This window comes from Rhea americana, unplaced genomic scaffold (genome assembly GCF_003343005.1).
Source record: "Rhea americana isolate MKP2758 unplaced genomic scaffold, rheAme1 scaffold_284, whole genome shotgun sequence".
In the NCBI taxonomy this organism is placed as follows: Eukaryota; Metazoa; Chordata; class Aves; order Rheiformes; family Rheidae; genus Rhea; species Rhea americana.
The window spans coordinates 160,165-177,523 of record NW_028186406.1 but is presented as its reverse complement, the minus strand read 5'-3'; the positions used below and the strand labels follow the sequence as shown (position 1 = coordinate 177,523).

Here is a 17,359-nt window from a genome sequence, read left to right as displayed (position 1 = left end):
CCAGCAGTTGATAACTGCTGAAGGTACTTGCTGCCCTGCATGCAGAAATGGCTGCGTCACTGGAGCCTGTTCCCAGGGTAGACCTAATGATTGCAGCAGTGCCTCTGAGCTGGGTCTCTTGCCACAGATACTTTTATCATTGGCCCACCTGAGGAGATTGTCACCTGTCCTGTACTTTGAGTCATTTGCTCTGCTTCCAAATGCTAAACATGCCTGATTTGCTAAAAATCTGATTACAGTCTTTCTCCTTTCCCTTCCCTCTTCCAAGCCCTGCTACTTAAATGCCCTCCCTTTCTGTCCCTCTCTGCTCTCCTGTCCATTAGCTTTGATTGCAGAGAGTCTCCGTTTCATAATGTTCTGGCAAATTCATTGCMACTTCTCAGAAAGCCTGGTGACCTCTGGTAGGTTGTACTTCATCTTTRTTTCTCTCACCGTAGCCTTTCAAACTCTTAGAGACCGTAGAAGGCATCCTCCATCTAAGAAGATATGCAATTTTAAAGCAGCAGCTGCCTTACTATGGGATACCCTCGACTGGTTTTGCAGGATCATAGTCACAGGCTGATGAGACCCTGTTGGGAGCGGGAGAGAGGGAGTGAAGGGGGATTTTGAAGTTTTTGAATACTTGGCTTGAGTGTAGACCTTCCAGGTTTCCCACTAGAGGTGTGGCACTGGGCATGTTCTTAGCCCATCTTGCCTAAAGCTCCATTTCTTCTTGTCTCGCTCCCTTTCTTGCTGGCTGTGTTTAAAGCACCATTTTTAGTGGGTCTCACTTTGCAGCGGAGAATGGGGAAGTGGGCTGGGTTGGCCTGGCCACTTCTTGGTTACCTCTACAACCTTGTGTCCATAGAAGGGCTTTGAAAGGCCAGAGCTTAAAGAGAAGGCAAGCCAGAAGGGAAGATTGTTCTGTGATAAGCTGCGGGTGAGGAGACTGATGGTAATGGTGACAAAAGCCCAGCAGAATGGTAGGTGCAGACTGTGGCAGAGGCAGTACTGCTGGGCATCATCTCCAGAGAAGAGCCTGGGAGGTAGGCCCAGCCATGCTGAAGATCTTCCAGCGTGAGAATTGTTTATGGTAGACCTAGACCCAGCAAAACATGTGGTGCTGGGGGGCTGAAGGTGTAATCCTGACTTATGCGGAGGGACATCTTGAGGCAGCTGTGAGAGAGAGGAGACTGAGGTGAGGAAGTACTGAAGAGCAGCCRGTTTAGTGCAGATAGGAGAGCCTTAGAGCCAAGCACAATTGCCCAAATGACTTTGCTTTTGCCACATGTGCATTTTTAATACAGCTGTATGCAAGAGTGTCTGTTTAAAAACAGAGTCTAGAGGCAGAAATCTGTCCTGAAAAGGTGCTGTATCACTGGAGAGGACTTGAGTATTTTTGTAAATAACCAGCTCAGCAAGGACATGAGGACTGCAGTACTGTGAGTATCCTCAGATATGTTAACATATTTAGGCAGGTTAGCATTGAGGAGGCAAAGCTGTGCTATGGAAGGTTTATTATTAGCAGATCAAGCCCTGATATCCACCCCCTTAAAAAGATGTCMAAAATGAGAGTGAGCTCAGAGAGGAGCAAAACACTCATGGCTGGAAGGTGAAGTGAGGACATTTCAGTACTTAGGAATTTACAGCATGCACTCATATGCTGCAGTTAACTTGCAAGTGTGGGCATGCCCTGAGAATCATCCAAGCTGGAATGAGGTGCGGCTTTTTATTAGCAAGGGAAATTATTGATTGGAACAGAAAAGTGTGCACAATMTTTACTTTGGGATGGGATGTCTGATATTTGTGGTGTTCTGCTTCAGCCACAATTACATGCACTTGATAGTGTTGACATTGTGCTAGTTCACCTTGCCCTGATACATTAGGCATGGTCTTGGAACAGAAACACTTTCTGTCTCACCTGCTATTGGGGAGAGGATGAACTGTCTCTCATTTAGGGATTTTTTTTTTTTGTTGTCGTTGGAACATGTTTGTTCATGTAACTTTCATAAATAAATGTGTTCCGAGTTAAGTGAATTAAGCTTACTAGAGCGTACGAGTTTTCTTTCCCCAGTGAACTGCTGGTTTGTCTGCTGATTCCATATTATGCTAAGACTACTTGCAGAAGAGTTTTTCCTGGGTGGCTGCAGCTTTAGACGTGTTCATGGATACAGGCCATATGTCATAAAGTTCTGTTTTTTTCCTCCTGCCATGGTCTAGGAACATAAGSATGTACATGCCTCATTACTAAATAATAAATTTATGAATGTGTCTAGAACCTACTTGAGTGTAATCRAGAAAAAAAATCTAGTAGCTTTAAGAATTGTAATGTGCACAGTTCATGCAAGCACTGATAACACAGGATTTAATGTTTGTCTGCTGCACAAATTCCAGAAACACTAACCACAGTGTGGGCTGAATTTCCCTCACAGCTGAGCAGTTTTGTATAAGGCTGCTCATTCAACATTTTTGGGAGGGAGGCAGAACTGATCTCCGTATAGTTATTAGTTTACTTGTAACGTGTCACCATACTTGAGGATCACTCTGTTCTGGCTGYGTGTTTCTGTGCCAAGATGCCCAAGAGGGGACGTTTCTACAGCCTGCGTCACAAAATGTGGTATGCTTCAGGAGCAGGTAGAACATCGCTGTGCACTAGCCATGATACATGGCTCACCTCAAGAGAAACGTAACTGATTTCTAAACTCAGTGAAAAAAAAAATGTTCCTTCTTTTCTTCTGGCAATGTAAGGGAAAAGACTTGCAGTCTGGCAATGTGCGGTACCTGGGACCCACTGCCCACTTGTCCCCAGGAATTTCAGAGCCTGAGTATGTGAGGATTTCTGCCCTTCCTGGCCAGGAGCAGCCAGCAGCTACGGTCTCATACTCCAGTGCAGAGTCTTGGAAGGGCAGAAGGAGTGATTTTCAGGAGGCGGCGGTCTTACTTTTGTTTTGCAAGATGTTGACTGTGGCCCTGCAGTCTGATGTTTTATTTGTTCATGAAGTGCTGTTAATGTCAGTAGTCACTCTGAGGATCCGATTGTAGGCTTATTTTTAAATAGTGCGTGACAGGAACTCTTTACTCTTCCCTTTACTTTGTGCTTGTACAACACCTAGCACCATGAGGAGCAGGACTAAATAGTGTTACGAACACACCTCATGTCTTTTTCTTTTCCTTTTGCTGACGTACTGAAAAGCCTGCAGTACTGAAGCAATGAAAATGCCTGTAAATATAAGGAAGAAAATAGCAAAAAAGTGAATTCCTGCAACTTCTTTATTTTGAAAAGTTGCCCAGAAGTTCATCATTCATTAATTCTTTGCTTTCTTTCCTGCAGCTTGTCACAAGTCCTGTTCCTCCTGCTGGGGAGCTGATGAGAACAATTGTTTATCCTGCAAAGACACATCACACATGCTGAAAGCAGGGCTATGTGTGGCCAGCTGTGGACAGGGATTTTACATGAAGGATGGAATCTGCAGCGGTAAATACTTTTTTTTTTGTTTTTTCTTCCTCCAATTGCAAGAAGCTTGAGGAATGCTCTGCAGAAAGGAAATCAATATTTCATTTARCCAGGCTACAGCTGTGATTTTATTCACGTCTAAGAAGCCAGAGGCACCTTGTGCATAAATAATTGGATGGGTAAAGCTGCTGCTTGTAAGATTATTAATTCATTTAAGCTAATCAGATGCTGAAAGGTTTAAGGTTGTTTCCCTCACTAAACAGCATGAAAGCATGACTGAGATATTTCTGAGGGCTTGACAAATCCATTTGTCTGCAGCAAGAGAAATGGCCCTTGCCAGCGGGTTTTTGTAAATTGTATTGTAATTCAGCATCACAGTAACTAATACCTGCATAACAGATGAGACTTGGGAACTGAGAAGGTTAGTTAAAAGAAGGGGAAGGGAAGGCTGGAGGAAATTAAAGACCAAGTCAAGCAGCTCATGAAGGGGAAAAAAAMCTCAAATAAATAAATAATTTAAATTTTGCCGCAGCTATGCGGGCCAGGTCTGTGTTTCAGCCAGCTCCGACTGCTTTGATAGTCTGTCTAGCAGGGTCGGTAGAAGTGATGCWTGGGTTGCCTATTTTCATATAGGTCTTTCTGAGTCACAGCAAGATAGAGAGGGCTTAATACCTGGAGCCTGTTGAAAACAATTGTTACAGCCACTTCTTGTTGGATTTCTGACTAGGTTTCCATTTGCTTTGGTTGATGTTTACACCAGTAAATTCTATAAGCATGTGTTTCAAAGTGTGCAGAGTTAAAATTTTACATCTTTAGTTGAGAAAGAAGTTCTGTTTAGATGCCARTGATTTCTCAAAGCTGCATAGTTGGTGCTAGGAACCTCCAGAATTCAGACTTTTTCCACTTCTACCTACAACACACGTTTTGATGCCCAGGCAGAGACCTGTAACCTGTTTTAAAGGGAAACTCTCAACTGGAGAAAATAAGCAAGAATTGTACAATTAAAATACTTGGCCGTTCTGAATATAGAGCAGCAGTAATGCCACTGACCTAGGGAAGCCAGTTTCATACTGCTTCTCTCATTTAACAGGTTATCATATAACAGGTAATTTAGCTTCAGAAGTGAATACAAGGGGTAATATAGACCACAAAAATTGATTGAAAACATTATCATGATTGATTTTTGATGCATTTGCGCTCTCAAAATTCTGGTTTGAAGAAAAGAAGGGAAAAAATGATAAATTCTTTCTCAATGTTCTCCCTGTCTTTCATTTTGTGAACAACCTGAGGACTGAGGCTTATTTTGCAAAGATCTGTAAAGATTTATGACATGATTTTCGCACATGAAAGTGTTCATAATGATACTCTCTGTTCACAGACCACTGGTGAACAGAAAAACCCCACTCTTATTTACTTCAGAGATTCTTTTTTTTTATGTCCCAGGACATACATACTTGTCTCTGGATTCACTGGATAACTATTAGAGATTTTAATTAGTAAAGAAAAATAAGATGTTTTAGTGTCTAGTCTGTATGTAGRTATCTATGGTACTTTTGCACCATACAAAGCTGATATGTAGTCTCAGCCTGAAATGCCACTGAGTCCAGCAACAGGCAAAAATTACAGGCAAACAGAGGCTTGTATGTTGAGTTTCAGGATGTTGATATAATCATACCTCAGCAGTCTAGCTGGTAACACTGCTAGTGGAAAGAAAAGCCTTTCAGACCTGAAGGGTGTGCAGACCAAACTGAGTGCAAGTCCCCTGCAGACTGGGAAACACAAGCTTATAAGGCAGCCTTGAGACCATCCGTGGTCCTTCACACTCTTGTACTCAGAAATGGAAATCTTCGGTGCTGTTAAGGGTAGATCCAGGTGTGGCCAGGCATGGGGATGCAAACTTTTTTCCCCAGATGCCCCATTACAGGAGCAGGAGAATGGTGGGATTTGTAAGAGTCTTTCTCTCCCTAAGCTGCTGCAGGCAGTCGGGCTGTGAAGGCCTGGGTGGCCTCCCTTGTGCCAGCGTGGAGGGAGTGCTGGTATAGACCCACTCCCAGCACCTGCACTTTTCTCAGTGGCCTCGACGGGAAACAGGGCAGCGAATGCATGTCAGCGCTCACATGTCTGCCGCTGTGAATGTCACTAGGTACTGCAGGGAAGTGTGAAAGGTTACTTGTGCTGGAGCAGTGCATTTAAAGATATCTTTCTGACAAAGGAAGAACAAGGYATGGTTTATGCTACTTTATGTATGTAGCCAGGTTAATGGCTCTGCTGTTTTTTTGCCTAGTGAGTGCTTTTAGTTAATGAGCTGTGGTCTTTGGCAGCTTGTGACCAGTCCTGTGAAACATGCTATTCAGACCAACCCAGATGTTTAACCTGTGCTTCGGATAAGATGTTACATGATGGGAAATGCGTTTCAGAGTGCCCAGATGGATATTTTCCCGACAGCAGTGGAAGATGCAGAGGTAATAGGCATCTTTGCATGATCTTTCTTATGGCTCTCAGGGCACCCTCCAGATGTTGTCTTCTGTTCCCCAGATGTGTTCTTGTAAGGAGGGAACTTTAAGAGTGTGAAATTGAGGATGGGAAAAGGAATTTCAATTTTTGATTTCTTTGGTTCACTTGTGACAGATTATTTTAAATAACTTTTTTGCTTTGTGAAGCGTAATGAGACATACTGAGATACATACTCAAAACACCGTGTGAGGGGAGTCATTATTACTATAGTATACTATATTATTATTATAGTTATTAATACTTGTGTGCTTCTGCTATCATTAGTTCATATAGCTGAATATCCTGCCAGTTGTTGGCTGGAGGATACTGTAGCCAGCAACACTGGCTGCCTATTCTGCAAGCAGAATAAATGGAGTATTTCAGTTCCATGTACTCTTTCTCTTTATCAGCTTGTCACGATTTGTGCTCCACTTGTGAGGGACCTTTGGCCACCCACTGTACCTCCTGTTCCCTTCCTCTGGCATTACATCAAGGACAGTGCCTGCAAGGCTGTGGAGAGGGTTTTTATCAGGATCAAAATGTCTGCAAGGGTAAGCCATGTAATTTGGGTTAAGTTCCTTAGCTGTTGTAAATCAGTCTGTCTATATTGACTTTAGTGTGTGTATTCAGCTATGATTCTAGTCCATTTTCTGTGCAGAACTGGTCAAGGAATGAGCGGTTCCCATGATGGTCTACTGATTGTTTTCCACTTTAGAAAGAAAATCCCAAATTTGTATATTTGAGCTTTGGGGTTTCACCTGCTCAGGATTTAGTAATCTTGGGGATATTTTATCCGAATGCTGTTGAAATAAATGTATATTCCTAGCAATTTGAAATTTTTCTTGATACAAGTTAAGAGGTGAATAACATTTTATACTTATCTAGTAAATTTGCTAAGGTTGAAGTCATTTTGCAGCAATGAAAATCCTGAAAATTCAGGAGATGAGTTTGTACTATCCATGAACCCTTTTAGACTCATTTCTTGCCATCTGTCCTAGCGAGGTTGTGTTCACCTTTGCAGTTCTGGAACTTAAAGGAAAATTGAATGYGTATGGCATAGAACTGCAGAGTTTTTTCCTACATTATTTTTATATACTTTATTTAATCAGAGAAAGAACCATTATTTTTTATTTAGGAATAGATGGCAAAATATTATTTAAAAACCCCTGCTCCATTAAAGAAAATACAGCATCCTGTGTGCTTTTGGAACAGATTCTTTAGCACTGGGTTCTGTGATTTGCTGCARGGTAGTTGTGTGCTCTTTGCTGACTGTTTGAGCGTTGGAATGCCTGCGATAATGCAGAAGTGAGAAGTGGGATCACCAAGAGGGCCCGAATCAGTGTTTTCTTCCCGTTTTCTCTCATGTTTAAGACAAGATGCTCCAGTTTGCACAGYTGTTGTGCCTTGTCCGTCTGTCTCAGAAAGCTGTTCTGAGCGCTGTGGCTCTAACTGTTCTCTTACCTGTGGGCAGGTTGCCACCCATCCTGTCRCACCTGCATTGGTCCAGAGGCCTCTCATTGCGTGCAGTGCAGGGTGCCAGATGTACTGCAGCCTGACCAGCATGTGGAAGGAGATGTACATGGCCTTTGCCTCTCTCACTGCCAAGCCCAGTTCTACCTGGAGAGCACAGGGGTGTGCAGACGTGAGTAGAGATGTGAACAATTTGCTCAAGTCCTTAAGCACAGGGCAACACTGGGCTTTAGATGTTTGGAGTGGTCTCAAACTGTGTTCACTTTTTRCATGCTTTGAGCTCTTGTGTTTGCCTTGTGACAGTCATGAAAATTTAAGCTGAATAACTTTCGGAATGGCATATGGTGGTAAATTTGAAGGAAAATATGCTCTACAATAGTTCGTAGGTAAAGGATTAGGTTACCTTTCTAAAAGACTACATTCAAATATACAGTAACAGCTTAGCCTTCTTTTCACTGAAGTTGAGGATACAGCTTTTACCACTGACYTATGTTAGAGCAGAAACAATCCTTAAAGTTGAAAATGGAGAGTGCCTTTTCAGAAAATGCTGGGTGGTCTCCTTATTATCCCTTGCAGCAAGTCAAGACATCCCACAGCAGTCTCTTCTGTAGACAAAGCTCATCTGAGATGTGCTTCAGCACACCTTTCAGCCATTGCTGCATTACTTCTCCTGAAATCCCAAATAGGAAGCTTTTACACTGAATGCTGGAGTTTGGAAGAGAGGCTCAGATGGTGTGCGTTAGGGACACTTACATGGTTTCCCACTGCTCTGAGAGAAAATTTTTGTAGGAATAAATGATTAGAATGAATGAAGAACATTGTCTTCCATTTTTCCTTAAGTGAAGTTCCATTCCTTGCTCTGTGAGATTGCTGTGAAGTGCGTGGAGAAGAATCACCACAGTTTTTATATTTCTTCATTTGCAAAATTATATGGAAGCATCCCCAGATGGCAGGAGGTACCATAACCCCCATTTAGGCCAATGGAGAGATGGCCCCTTATCCAGCTGAGCCTCTGCCATGCAGTATATTTCCTGGCATGCTTGGAGAGGCTCCAGACCTAATTCTGGGGCTCCTGCATGCAGTGCCTCTCTCTTGGCAGGTAATGGATTTGCTTGGCTTACTCTAGGTTATGGCATTGAAACTGAATGAAGAAGCCCATATACCACTGCTTCAGACAGGTGAACGAATCTGCACAAACAGGCCTGAGCAGAGTTCAGCAACAGTGCTAGATTACGTCGTTGGACAAGAATGCCGACACAGCCCCATGTGTTACTAGCTCTACTGTATCAGTAATGGCTTTAGAATAGTTGTTTGATTTATTGCAAAAGAGTGTGAAGATTCAATATTTCAAGCTTTGAATTTGTGCAAAGCATATAGATGCACCTTTTCGAGAATGTAAACCCACAACAGATGTATACTACACCTGCAATATCTATTCAAAATAAAAATGTGTTCATGTGCAGGTTAAAGCATTAACTTTGAAAGTTTTGCTTGCATGGTTGTGAACTTTTCAGGAATCCACAGAAATATTTCTCCACATGTCCTTCTAAAGCTCTGTTCTAAAAAATATTGGTTCTTTTAGCTAAACAGTTATATATTTATTTAATCAGACTATTAGTTTAAGCCGGCTTGTTTTAGGATCAGGAGCAGTAAAGGCCAAGGTGAAGGAATCTATCATTTCAACTCTGCACCTTACCTATTCTSTTCTTTTTTTTCCTGAATAGCCCTTTTAGTGAGGGTGCAGTAGTTTGTTAGTTATGAAGTCAGRTGATGAGTCTGCCACTGTTACTGCTCCAGGATGGATGGTGACCTAAGCCTACCAAGGAGCTTGATAGAAAACCTCTCTTGGGGTCACTGTAGGGTGATAGCAAGAGCTGATTTCAACCCCTGGTCAGCTGGCAGGAGCCCAGAGCTCTTAAAGGCAGGCAATAGGTATTGCGCGGCGTTGTGCATCTCAGCTTTCTGCTTTAGRAATTCAGGAATGAATTGCATGGATGCAAAGACAGATTAAATATGCAGCTATTTGTGGTTGCTCCTTATCTTCAAGAAGTATGCTGTACAGCCTTAGCCCTTTTGCCCTTTTTGCATTTCACAAGCAGAGAATCCTATAAAGCAAATGCTGTCTTGTTTCTTAGGGGAGAAAGCAATCTAGCTGGACTCTTAAGACAGAAACAGCAGAGATAAGCTAGAAAACAATTTGGCTCTCTCTGTCTCTCTGTTTATCCCTTTCCCGCAGAGTGCCACTCCTCCTGTGCAGGCTGCATGGGGAGCACTTCCCAGGACTGTACGACTTGTCCATCTTCSCACGTCCTGCTTGAAGGCCGGTGCCTCTCCGAGTGCCCAGAGGGGCTGTTCAGCCACGAAGATCACTGCTACTGTGAGTGCATAGTGCAGGCACCTGCAGCTTAAACCATGAGTTTTACTGCGTGCACATTTTGTAGTGCATTTCTCAGCATAGAGACACTGTGAGATTATATGCAGCTGTTTAAGTCTTTTCAGGGGAGAAGTAAGGTCCACTTTCAGGAAACGAAATCCCCTAATGGGAGGGAGGCATACACGTTGAAAYGGAAATTATAATCAGTTTTGCTCCCCTGGATTGGTTTCCTGAAAATATTTTGCTTTTTATTTCAATGAGCTTAGGTGCTGTTCTTAGCTAGCATATTGTGGGCAAAGAGCTCTTTAACATGCTGAATAGTGCTGAAGCATGAACTGGTTTTATTAGTCTAGATAAGTATGTTGTCCATATGAATTAGATTTATTTTTAATCCACTGCTGACTGTAAGGGTGGGTTTAGGAGGAGGAAATTCTGCAGATGTAGGAGAAAAAACATTACTTCTGTGGATATGGCTGATTAGGAAGGAGGACAGCATTACTTATTTGTGTCCTAGGCTTGCCCATCAGTCAGCATGTGGCCTTTATTCAGGCTGTTTGATCTCATCTAAGCAGATGATTGCAACTGCTGACTTTCAGGGTGACTGCCACAATTCAATCCCCTGTGCCTCTTGCAGGGAGCTGGCATTTGGGACGTGCCCTTCATTATTAGCTGCTGAGACCAATGGGTGAGGAAAGGCAGGCATTTGAAATCTGATCAGTCCCTTCAAGGTCAGCTGAAAGTTGTTGTTTTTTTTTTCTTTTTATAGATTTGTCTGATAAAGTGTCTGCGCATCTGTCCTGGTAATAGGGGAAATTTACTGAAGTTATATTGGTTGCTTCCCCAGGAGGCCTCAAGTTTAGAGAGAGGGAACTCTTCTGAAGTCCATTGTTCTATTTATTCAATCTATATTCATCCAGGAGAAAACTCTATAAATCTGTTCGTTTGGCGAGCCTTTGTAAAGATTCATCAATTCTGATGTTGTGTGCTGCTGCCTRGGAGCTGAGGTAGCTGCTGAATGCTGCGTTGTACTGCTTCAGATCCCAGGCTTATGTAAATGTCTTGGGAACAAAATTTCACTGTCAAGAAAGTGGCAGCTTTCTGTGTGCTGCCAGCTTCSATCTCCTGCATTTTTTGAACAGCAAGGCTCAGTTAATGTAGGTGTGCCTGGATATTTGACTCTTCCTTTTGCTTTTACTGATCAGTGGAATCGGGGCACAATTTCTGAGAAGCTGAGAGGGTAGTGGGAGTTGATGTGTTAGGTCTTAAACACAGGAGCCTTACATTATGGCTGCTGTGAGAACCCCGGCTTCCATGTGGAGAGGGAGCGACTGTAGTCTGGGGGAGTCCTGAGATGGGAGACTTTGAAGTTSTGTGCTTTTATTCACAGAAGAGTTTATAAAGTTTTTAGGACGTTTTTACAGATCATTAGCTGTAGTACCTCTGATCTATAGTGTGGAAATCATGGAAATAAGTCATCTGGCTTTAAAGGTAGAAGGATACAAAAACAGTCTGAGTGAAATATTTTTGAGCAATCTTAATCTCTTTCTCTACAATCCTTTTGTTGAGCTTCTGCCAGACACAGAGTGGCTAATGAGATGGCATGGCATTTACATTTTACTGGMTTCAGTTTGGGAGGGATTTGTACAGAATTCACTCCTGGATTCCCCACTCGTAAATATCAAACTCATACTCGTGACAATTTTTATATAATCCCAAGATGTTTAATTTATCTCTCCCCTGCATCCCACACTCTATATGCACATGCATATGCTAGAGAGAGGAATAAATAGGCTGATTACTGTATTTTGTATAGATCTATACCTTAATTTACGAAGAGAAAAAAAGCAAAGCTTTAAATTTTCAACTCTTTCTGCATCTTGTTTATTTACAAGGAGAATGTCAAAACCTTCCCAGTCAGAACTCTTCAGTCAATTTTGTTATCAACATCATTTTATGTCCATGTAGAAGTAAAAAATTATTAGAGGGGCTGGGTTTCTGGCAAGGGTGGAAGGTAGGCAATAGTGAGTGCATAACATTGAGTGTTTGTTTTCTTATCCAGCCTGTCATCCATCCTGCAAGACATGCCATGGCCCTGCTGACCTGGAGTGCATAACCTGCCATCCCCATGCAACTCTAGCTGATGGAAAGTGCAGGACTAGCTGCAAGGAAGAGCAGTATCTCAACCTGGTGGGATATTGTGTGGGTAGGTAAGAGAAGATTGCATGGATAGTACAGAGTGATTGTCTTTCTGCGGCAGTGGCCAGGTRTTTCAGCACACGCCACGAAGAGATCAAAATGCTTGCTGTAAGAAGAAAGTCACATTGATGAAAATACCATTAGTCAATTCTCCAGTGTAAACACTGTGTAGTGAAACCACTTGCCTCTGCGGCTGTGCATATCTTCACTAGAGCTGTGTGAAGCCAATTGTGAATTGTATAGGGCAGGAAGGAGGGAGAGAGAAGACTGTTTTTGCCAGGCTTGTTGCTGCTTGGTTTGGTGAAGGCTTGAGATCACACTTACGGTTGGGTACTTTTGGGAATCAGTGGAGCATTCACATGGTTAATGATGCTGTAACAAATAAATTATTAACAATAGGATGGGCTACAGCTCTGCTCTCTTCAGTGATGTGCTCGCCTTTGGTTGTGCACTGCTCGCTCTCTGGTCACCAAAACGTACTTAACTGTGTCTTGCTCCAGTCTGAGCTTTACAGCCTGTCACTGCATTCCCTGGTCTTCCAGTTTGAGAATATCCTGCGCTCTGCAAAGGCAGGGCGCTTGCTTTCCTCGTTCCCTGCAGCCACACTGAAACAGAAGGGCACCACCTTGCCCTGCAGGAAGGAGCAGTCCCAGATGTGTGTAATATCTGAGGTTTTGCTACCCGGCAGTGGCCAGAAACAGGGTCTCCTCTGAGAGCAGAGCCAAGTTTGGTGGACCCAGAGCCAGGAAAGCTGCTTAGGTCTGGCACAGAGCAAATTAAATTAAGGGAATATTTGTTATGTAGGGCAACTTACAGGGCCCTATGGAAAAGCTGGTACAGCTAGGATTGCTTGTGCATTTTTGGGTGATAATAAAATTTATACACAGGGGTTATACTCCGTGAGTGTTCTGTGCCTACACTCAAGCCTATTGTCAGAAGTCAGTAATTGCATTTACCTTTTTAAGAAGATAAATCGTTTTTAATCCATCATGTGGACATATATAAATGTATCCTGGGAACCTCTCCAACAATTTTTGAGCTTTATCAAACCACTTTTTTTTCTTTATCAAAGAAAAGATACAGTGTGTGAGGCTTATGCCAGGCTGAATAGTTCCAAAGTGGATAAGCTTAAGAAAAGGGAAAAAATGCAATAGACAAAATACATCCATTGAGAAGCAATCATTCTCAGTGTTGTCTAGATAACTCCCCTTCACACAGACTTGTTTTTGTTTACCTGTGTGTGTKTGTGTKTTTTTTTKCTTTTTTTTTTTTTTTAACAAAAGGCTCGTTTCTTTGCTCTCCACAGGTTAATTTAATGACCTATTTCTTCATCTTCTTTTTAACCAACAATTACTGTTTTACCTGATTGTAGTACAGACAAAAAGAGGAGGGAATGAGATATCTGAGGAATAGGAAAATGTCTCAGAAGTATTGTACAGCTCCTTAGGTATACAAGAAGTCAGACTGGGGAATCAAGCTGGTTCATACAGACTAGTGATCACAGTATGGAAATTACTCAGCATCTCAGCATTTCAGTATCACAAGCTGTCTCTGTCCTGTAAAATTTCAGGGAAGATAACAATGCTCATTAATGTCCTGTAACATCTTAGCTGTATGCTCTTTATTTCTTCCACCTTATTTTCCCATTATTTTTCATTATGCTTCCTGTGAAAAGGTCTCAAGAAATACGGGCTTCCAGATGCAAGTTTTATTTATTTTTTTTTAATATATAGTATCATTTATCACAAACAAAGACTGTTCCTGAGAAGGGTTTTCTTTGCTGCTTCCTTTGTGCTATGTGCTTTAATTATTCCTTTCAGGCTGCTGCTTCCTGCACATTCRGTGAGGTGTCATGGAGCAATAAATGTACTCTCCAAATCTCAGGTGATTAAGTAGACATCAGGGTGCCTGGCAGTAATGAGGACTAGAAATTGGAAACAGAGGGGTCACTCGGGCATTGTGGAGGGCATGGTTTGACCTGGAGATTCTCTATGCTGACAGTGATGGATCGCCTGGAAAGGACCTTGCCTGGCTTTCTGGACTCCAAAGCAATTGCAGTCTGGTAATGCATCCTTTTCTTGCAAATTAAGCAAGCTTTATTTCAAAGCCGAGTAGGCCAAGAACCTCAGGCACTACAGAGTYGTCTTCTCAAGGCCAAAACGCATTTTCAAGACTTGGTTCGCAGTGGYTGGAGTCACTGAGTGTCAGTAATGTTTCTATGCTCTCAAAAACAGGAGAGAAGGCTTTGTAGGTACAATGGTAGTAAGAGCAAAAGGAGACATCTTTCCTCTTCCTGGCTCTGACCTTAGGCTTGCTGTGTGACTGACTTGTGTCACTCCTGTGGTAGAGGCCAGTATAAATTTTCGCTTGATCTTCATAACTGGTGGACCACTRATGTCTATGTGCTCTTGCACATAGATGCAGTGATGTTTCTTGGTCCAACTGAAGTTTTAAAAGATCCTCAAACTGAAGTTTTAAAGATTCTCATAGTGGAATATTTATTTGTTACCTTTTAAAAAAACGTTGTGCTTTGGTCTTCGATTTCCGGTTTAAACTGTGTTGTCCTTGTGCCAAATTTATGTCTGATGTTTAAGCACATGATAAGTGTTGCTAGTTTTGCAACAGATAAAGAGCTCCACATCCAAGCTGTTAAATTTCACTCATTTGCCTCATTCAGCACTGATTGAAATGCTAAATTTGCTTTGCCAAGTTATTAATTACCAGTTAAAGAGCAGCTGTCCCATAAAAGAAAACAGTGAAACCCCTGACACTTGTATAGTACGTGATTTGCATCAGAATCTAACAAAGCTTTTTCCTTTTTTTCCCAAAACAATCATTATTTTACAGTTATYTTCTAATCTAGCTACAATTCCTGATCCTCCAGACAGAACTGTGTTTTGATTTTTAGGGACTGCTGTGCATTATAGCCACCTGTYGTACTTCATGGACCTGCAGGGAAAAATCTTTCTTAGAGGCTGGAGAAAACCAACTGTCACTTGAAACCATTGCCTGTGAATGAATGTTTTTATTGTACATGTTATCTGAATGAGGACTGGAACATTGACCTTGTTAATAGGAAAAAAAAAAGTTTTGTTTTTAGCAGTTTATCAAATAAGCATTTCAAATGTAAGCAGAGGAATGATGAAATGGCACCAGATATTAAAGGATCGGTGAATTTCCAAGCTCCTGTTTGGGAACAAAGAATTTGTGCCAGTGTTCTGAAGAGTGCTCAGTTTATGAATTTTGTTTTGTAGTTAAAGTGTGTGCACAGGAGTGTGTTTCTGGTTTTAGCTGTCCTCTATTGAGTCTCAGGTCTTCTGAGTTTTGTGTTTTCCCACTTTTAAATATTATTTCATTTCTCTCTTCTTCTCTTAGCTGTTCATCTGAGACAAGTTTAGCTTCTGGAAGTGTGGCGGTTAGCAATCTAGACATAGCACCAACATTAAAACTATTGTTCTGCTAATAAAACCCTGGTCTCGCTTTCCTGCTTTGAAAAAGTCATAAGTCTTGAGGCTTCATCCTCACTCTTTTCCTGACTTAGTGGAAGGACAGCTAGAAACATGCAGAGGGACCGCGCAGCAGATGAAGCAAGGAGTTAACGGACAGAGCTCCACTGGGTTCTCAGCTAAGGAGTAAACAGATGCAAAGGTCTTTGTAAAGAATTGGTAGAAGGGATAGTTGGCGCAAAACAAGAATCAAGACTCTCACTGACAGTGTCCCACAAGTTCTTATCTTAACTTAGACTTGCATCCTTTTTGCCAGGAAACTCCCAATCCCTGAGTTCAACTGCTCAGGCCCTTGCTTGCTTTTCAGGCTGCGTGTGATTGTAAAAATATTCAAAGATAAATGAGAAGAGCTCACTTAGGAGGATGCCTATAACAAACCTTTCAGCCTTGCTCTTAAAAATCCAGTAGGAACACTGACAACAAGAAATACACTCATCTCCTTGTAAAATTAATGGGTTGTTGTTGTACTCTTAGAGGGACATTGGTATCATCCAAAAGAGCTGGAGTTTTTCCGAGTAGAGCAAGAGGGAGACTTGACTTCACTTAGTCACTGCTGTACAATTGCCTACAAAAAATATCAACTGAATTTCTAGATAAGGAGAATGGAAGACCATTTCCCCATTTTAATCTGGACACATTTGTGCCAAGCACCATCCAAGTGGACCTTATTCTGCCTAGAGAAGCTCTCACCYCTTTCAGAAGATGCAGACATCTCCCTGCAAACATGATTTCACTTCAGAAGGAGTTCACCTTACTAGTTTTTGTGTCAAAGACCATTTCAACTCTTTTAAGAGAGAGGCAAAACACCCTCTGAAGAAACAACAAAGCAAAAACCCTAGTCAGTCCTAGGTATCCTACTGAATCAGCCACAGTGATTTCTCTTTCTGGATTTATTGTAAGGGTTGCAGAATGTTTGCATGCTGACACATCTGCAAATTACATGGTTTTAAAGTAGTGCCCTGTTGTAGTCCTCATACCATACTTTAGTAAGTATAATGTGAAACTTGAATCAAGAAAAAATTTTCGGAAGAGCCTTAAGAGGGGAAGTATGTTTAAACAATACAAGTGGTTGGTTGTTTTGCTAATGGGGGAACTGAGAGGTAGAAATGCTTCTGGCTTCCTTTATGAGCATTCACAATTCACTTTACAGACAATTTTGGCTTCCCAAACAGCTCCCCTCTGTTTACAGGCAAGGAAACAGTTTGTAGATACTTTTCCATATAGGAAGCGCACTATTTTCTTTACCTTTTCATTACATGCTAAGAAAAAGCTGAAGAGAGTGTGGTGGTGCAGTAGCTGTGAAAATTGAAATCTGTGAACCCACGATATCGTACTTTATGTCATGTAACTTGCTTTATAGGAAGATCAGTGATATATAAGATTTTGCACAGGAGATTGAATTGACAAAGAAAAAATGTAGAACAGGCTGAAAGGGTGGCAGGGAGAAGTTTTGTCTGGATAGTGGGAGACAGCTTAGTAATCTTGAATGGGGAGGCATTTGAACTGTGAGCAGGATGGTAACATCCTACCCTGAAGAGTCCACTTTGGATACTGGAAGAAGTCTAAAGGAATTGGGTAACCAAAGTGACTTTCAGCAAACATGGCATGTGAGGCCTCTGACACTTGGGCAGCTAGCTACATGGAGTTGCATCCCATCTGAGTTGTGGCGAGGACTGACAGGGAGAAGACAGGAACAGGAAACAAATACGGATGTGAGATATTACTGAGAAGCATAAAGAAAATATTCTGCTCCTGCTCCTTCAAAGGCAGCCTGCTGTGAAAAATTTAAATAATCTTTTCCAATACAAAGTCCTTCAGTTATTCCTTTCTTCTGTCACTAGTTCCCCAAGGCCCTTCAAATTCACCACAAGTGTCTTTTTCTTCTTT

General features: G+C 41.9%; 1 protein-coding gene across 1 annotated transcript in view; it reads left to right on the top strand.

Moving 5' to 3' along the window:
- FRAS1 (Fraser extracellular matrix complex subunit 1) overlaps positions 1 to 17,359 on the top strand; it is a 176,856-nt gene that overhangs the window by 84,861 nt on the left and 74,636 nt on the right. The window contains exons 14-19 of the mRNA XM_085308858.1: positions 3,311 to 3,454; positions 5,755 to 5,895; positions 6,337 to 6,477; positions 7,398 to 7,568; positions 9,633 to 9,773; positions 11,830 to 11,973. Of these exons, the coding sequence (XP_085164984.1) occupies positions 3,311 to 3,454; positions 5,755 to 5,895; positions 6,337 to 6,477; positions 7,398 to 7,568; positions 9,633 to 9,773; positions 11,830 to 11,973 (882 nt within the window). The remainder of the gene's footprint in view (positions 1 to 3,310; positions 3,455 to 5,754; positions 5,896 to 6,336; positions 6,478 to 7,397; positions 7,569 to 9,632; positions 9,774 to 11,829; positions 11,974 to 17,359) is intronic.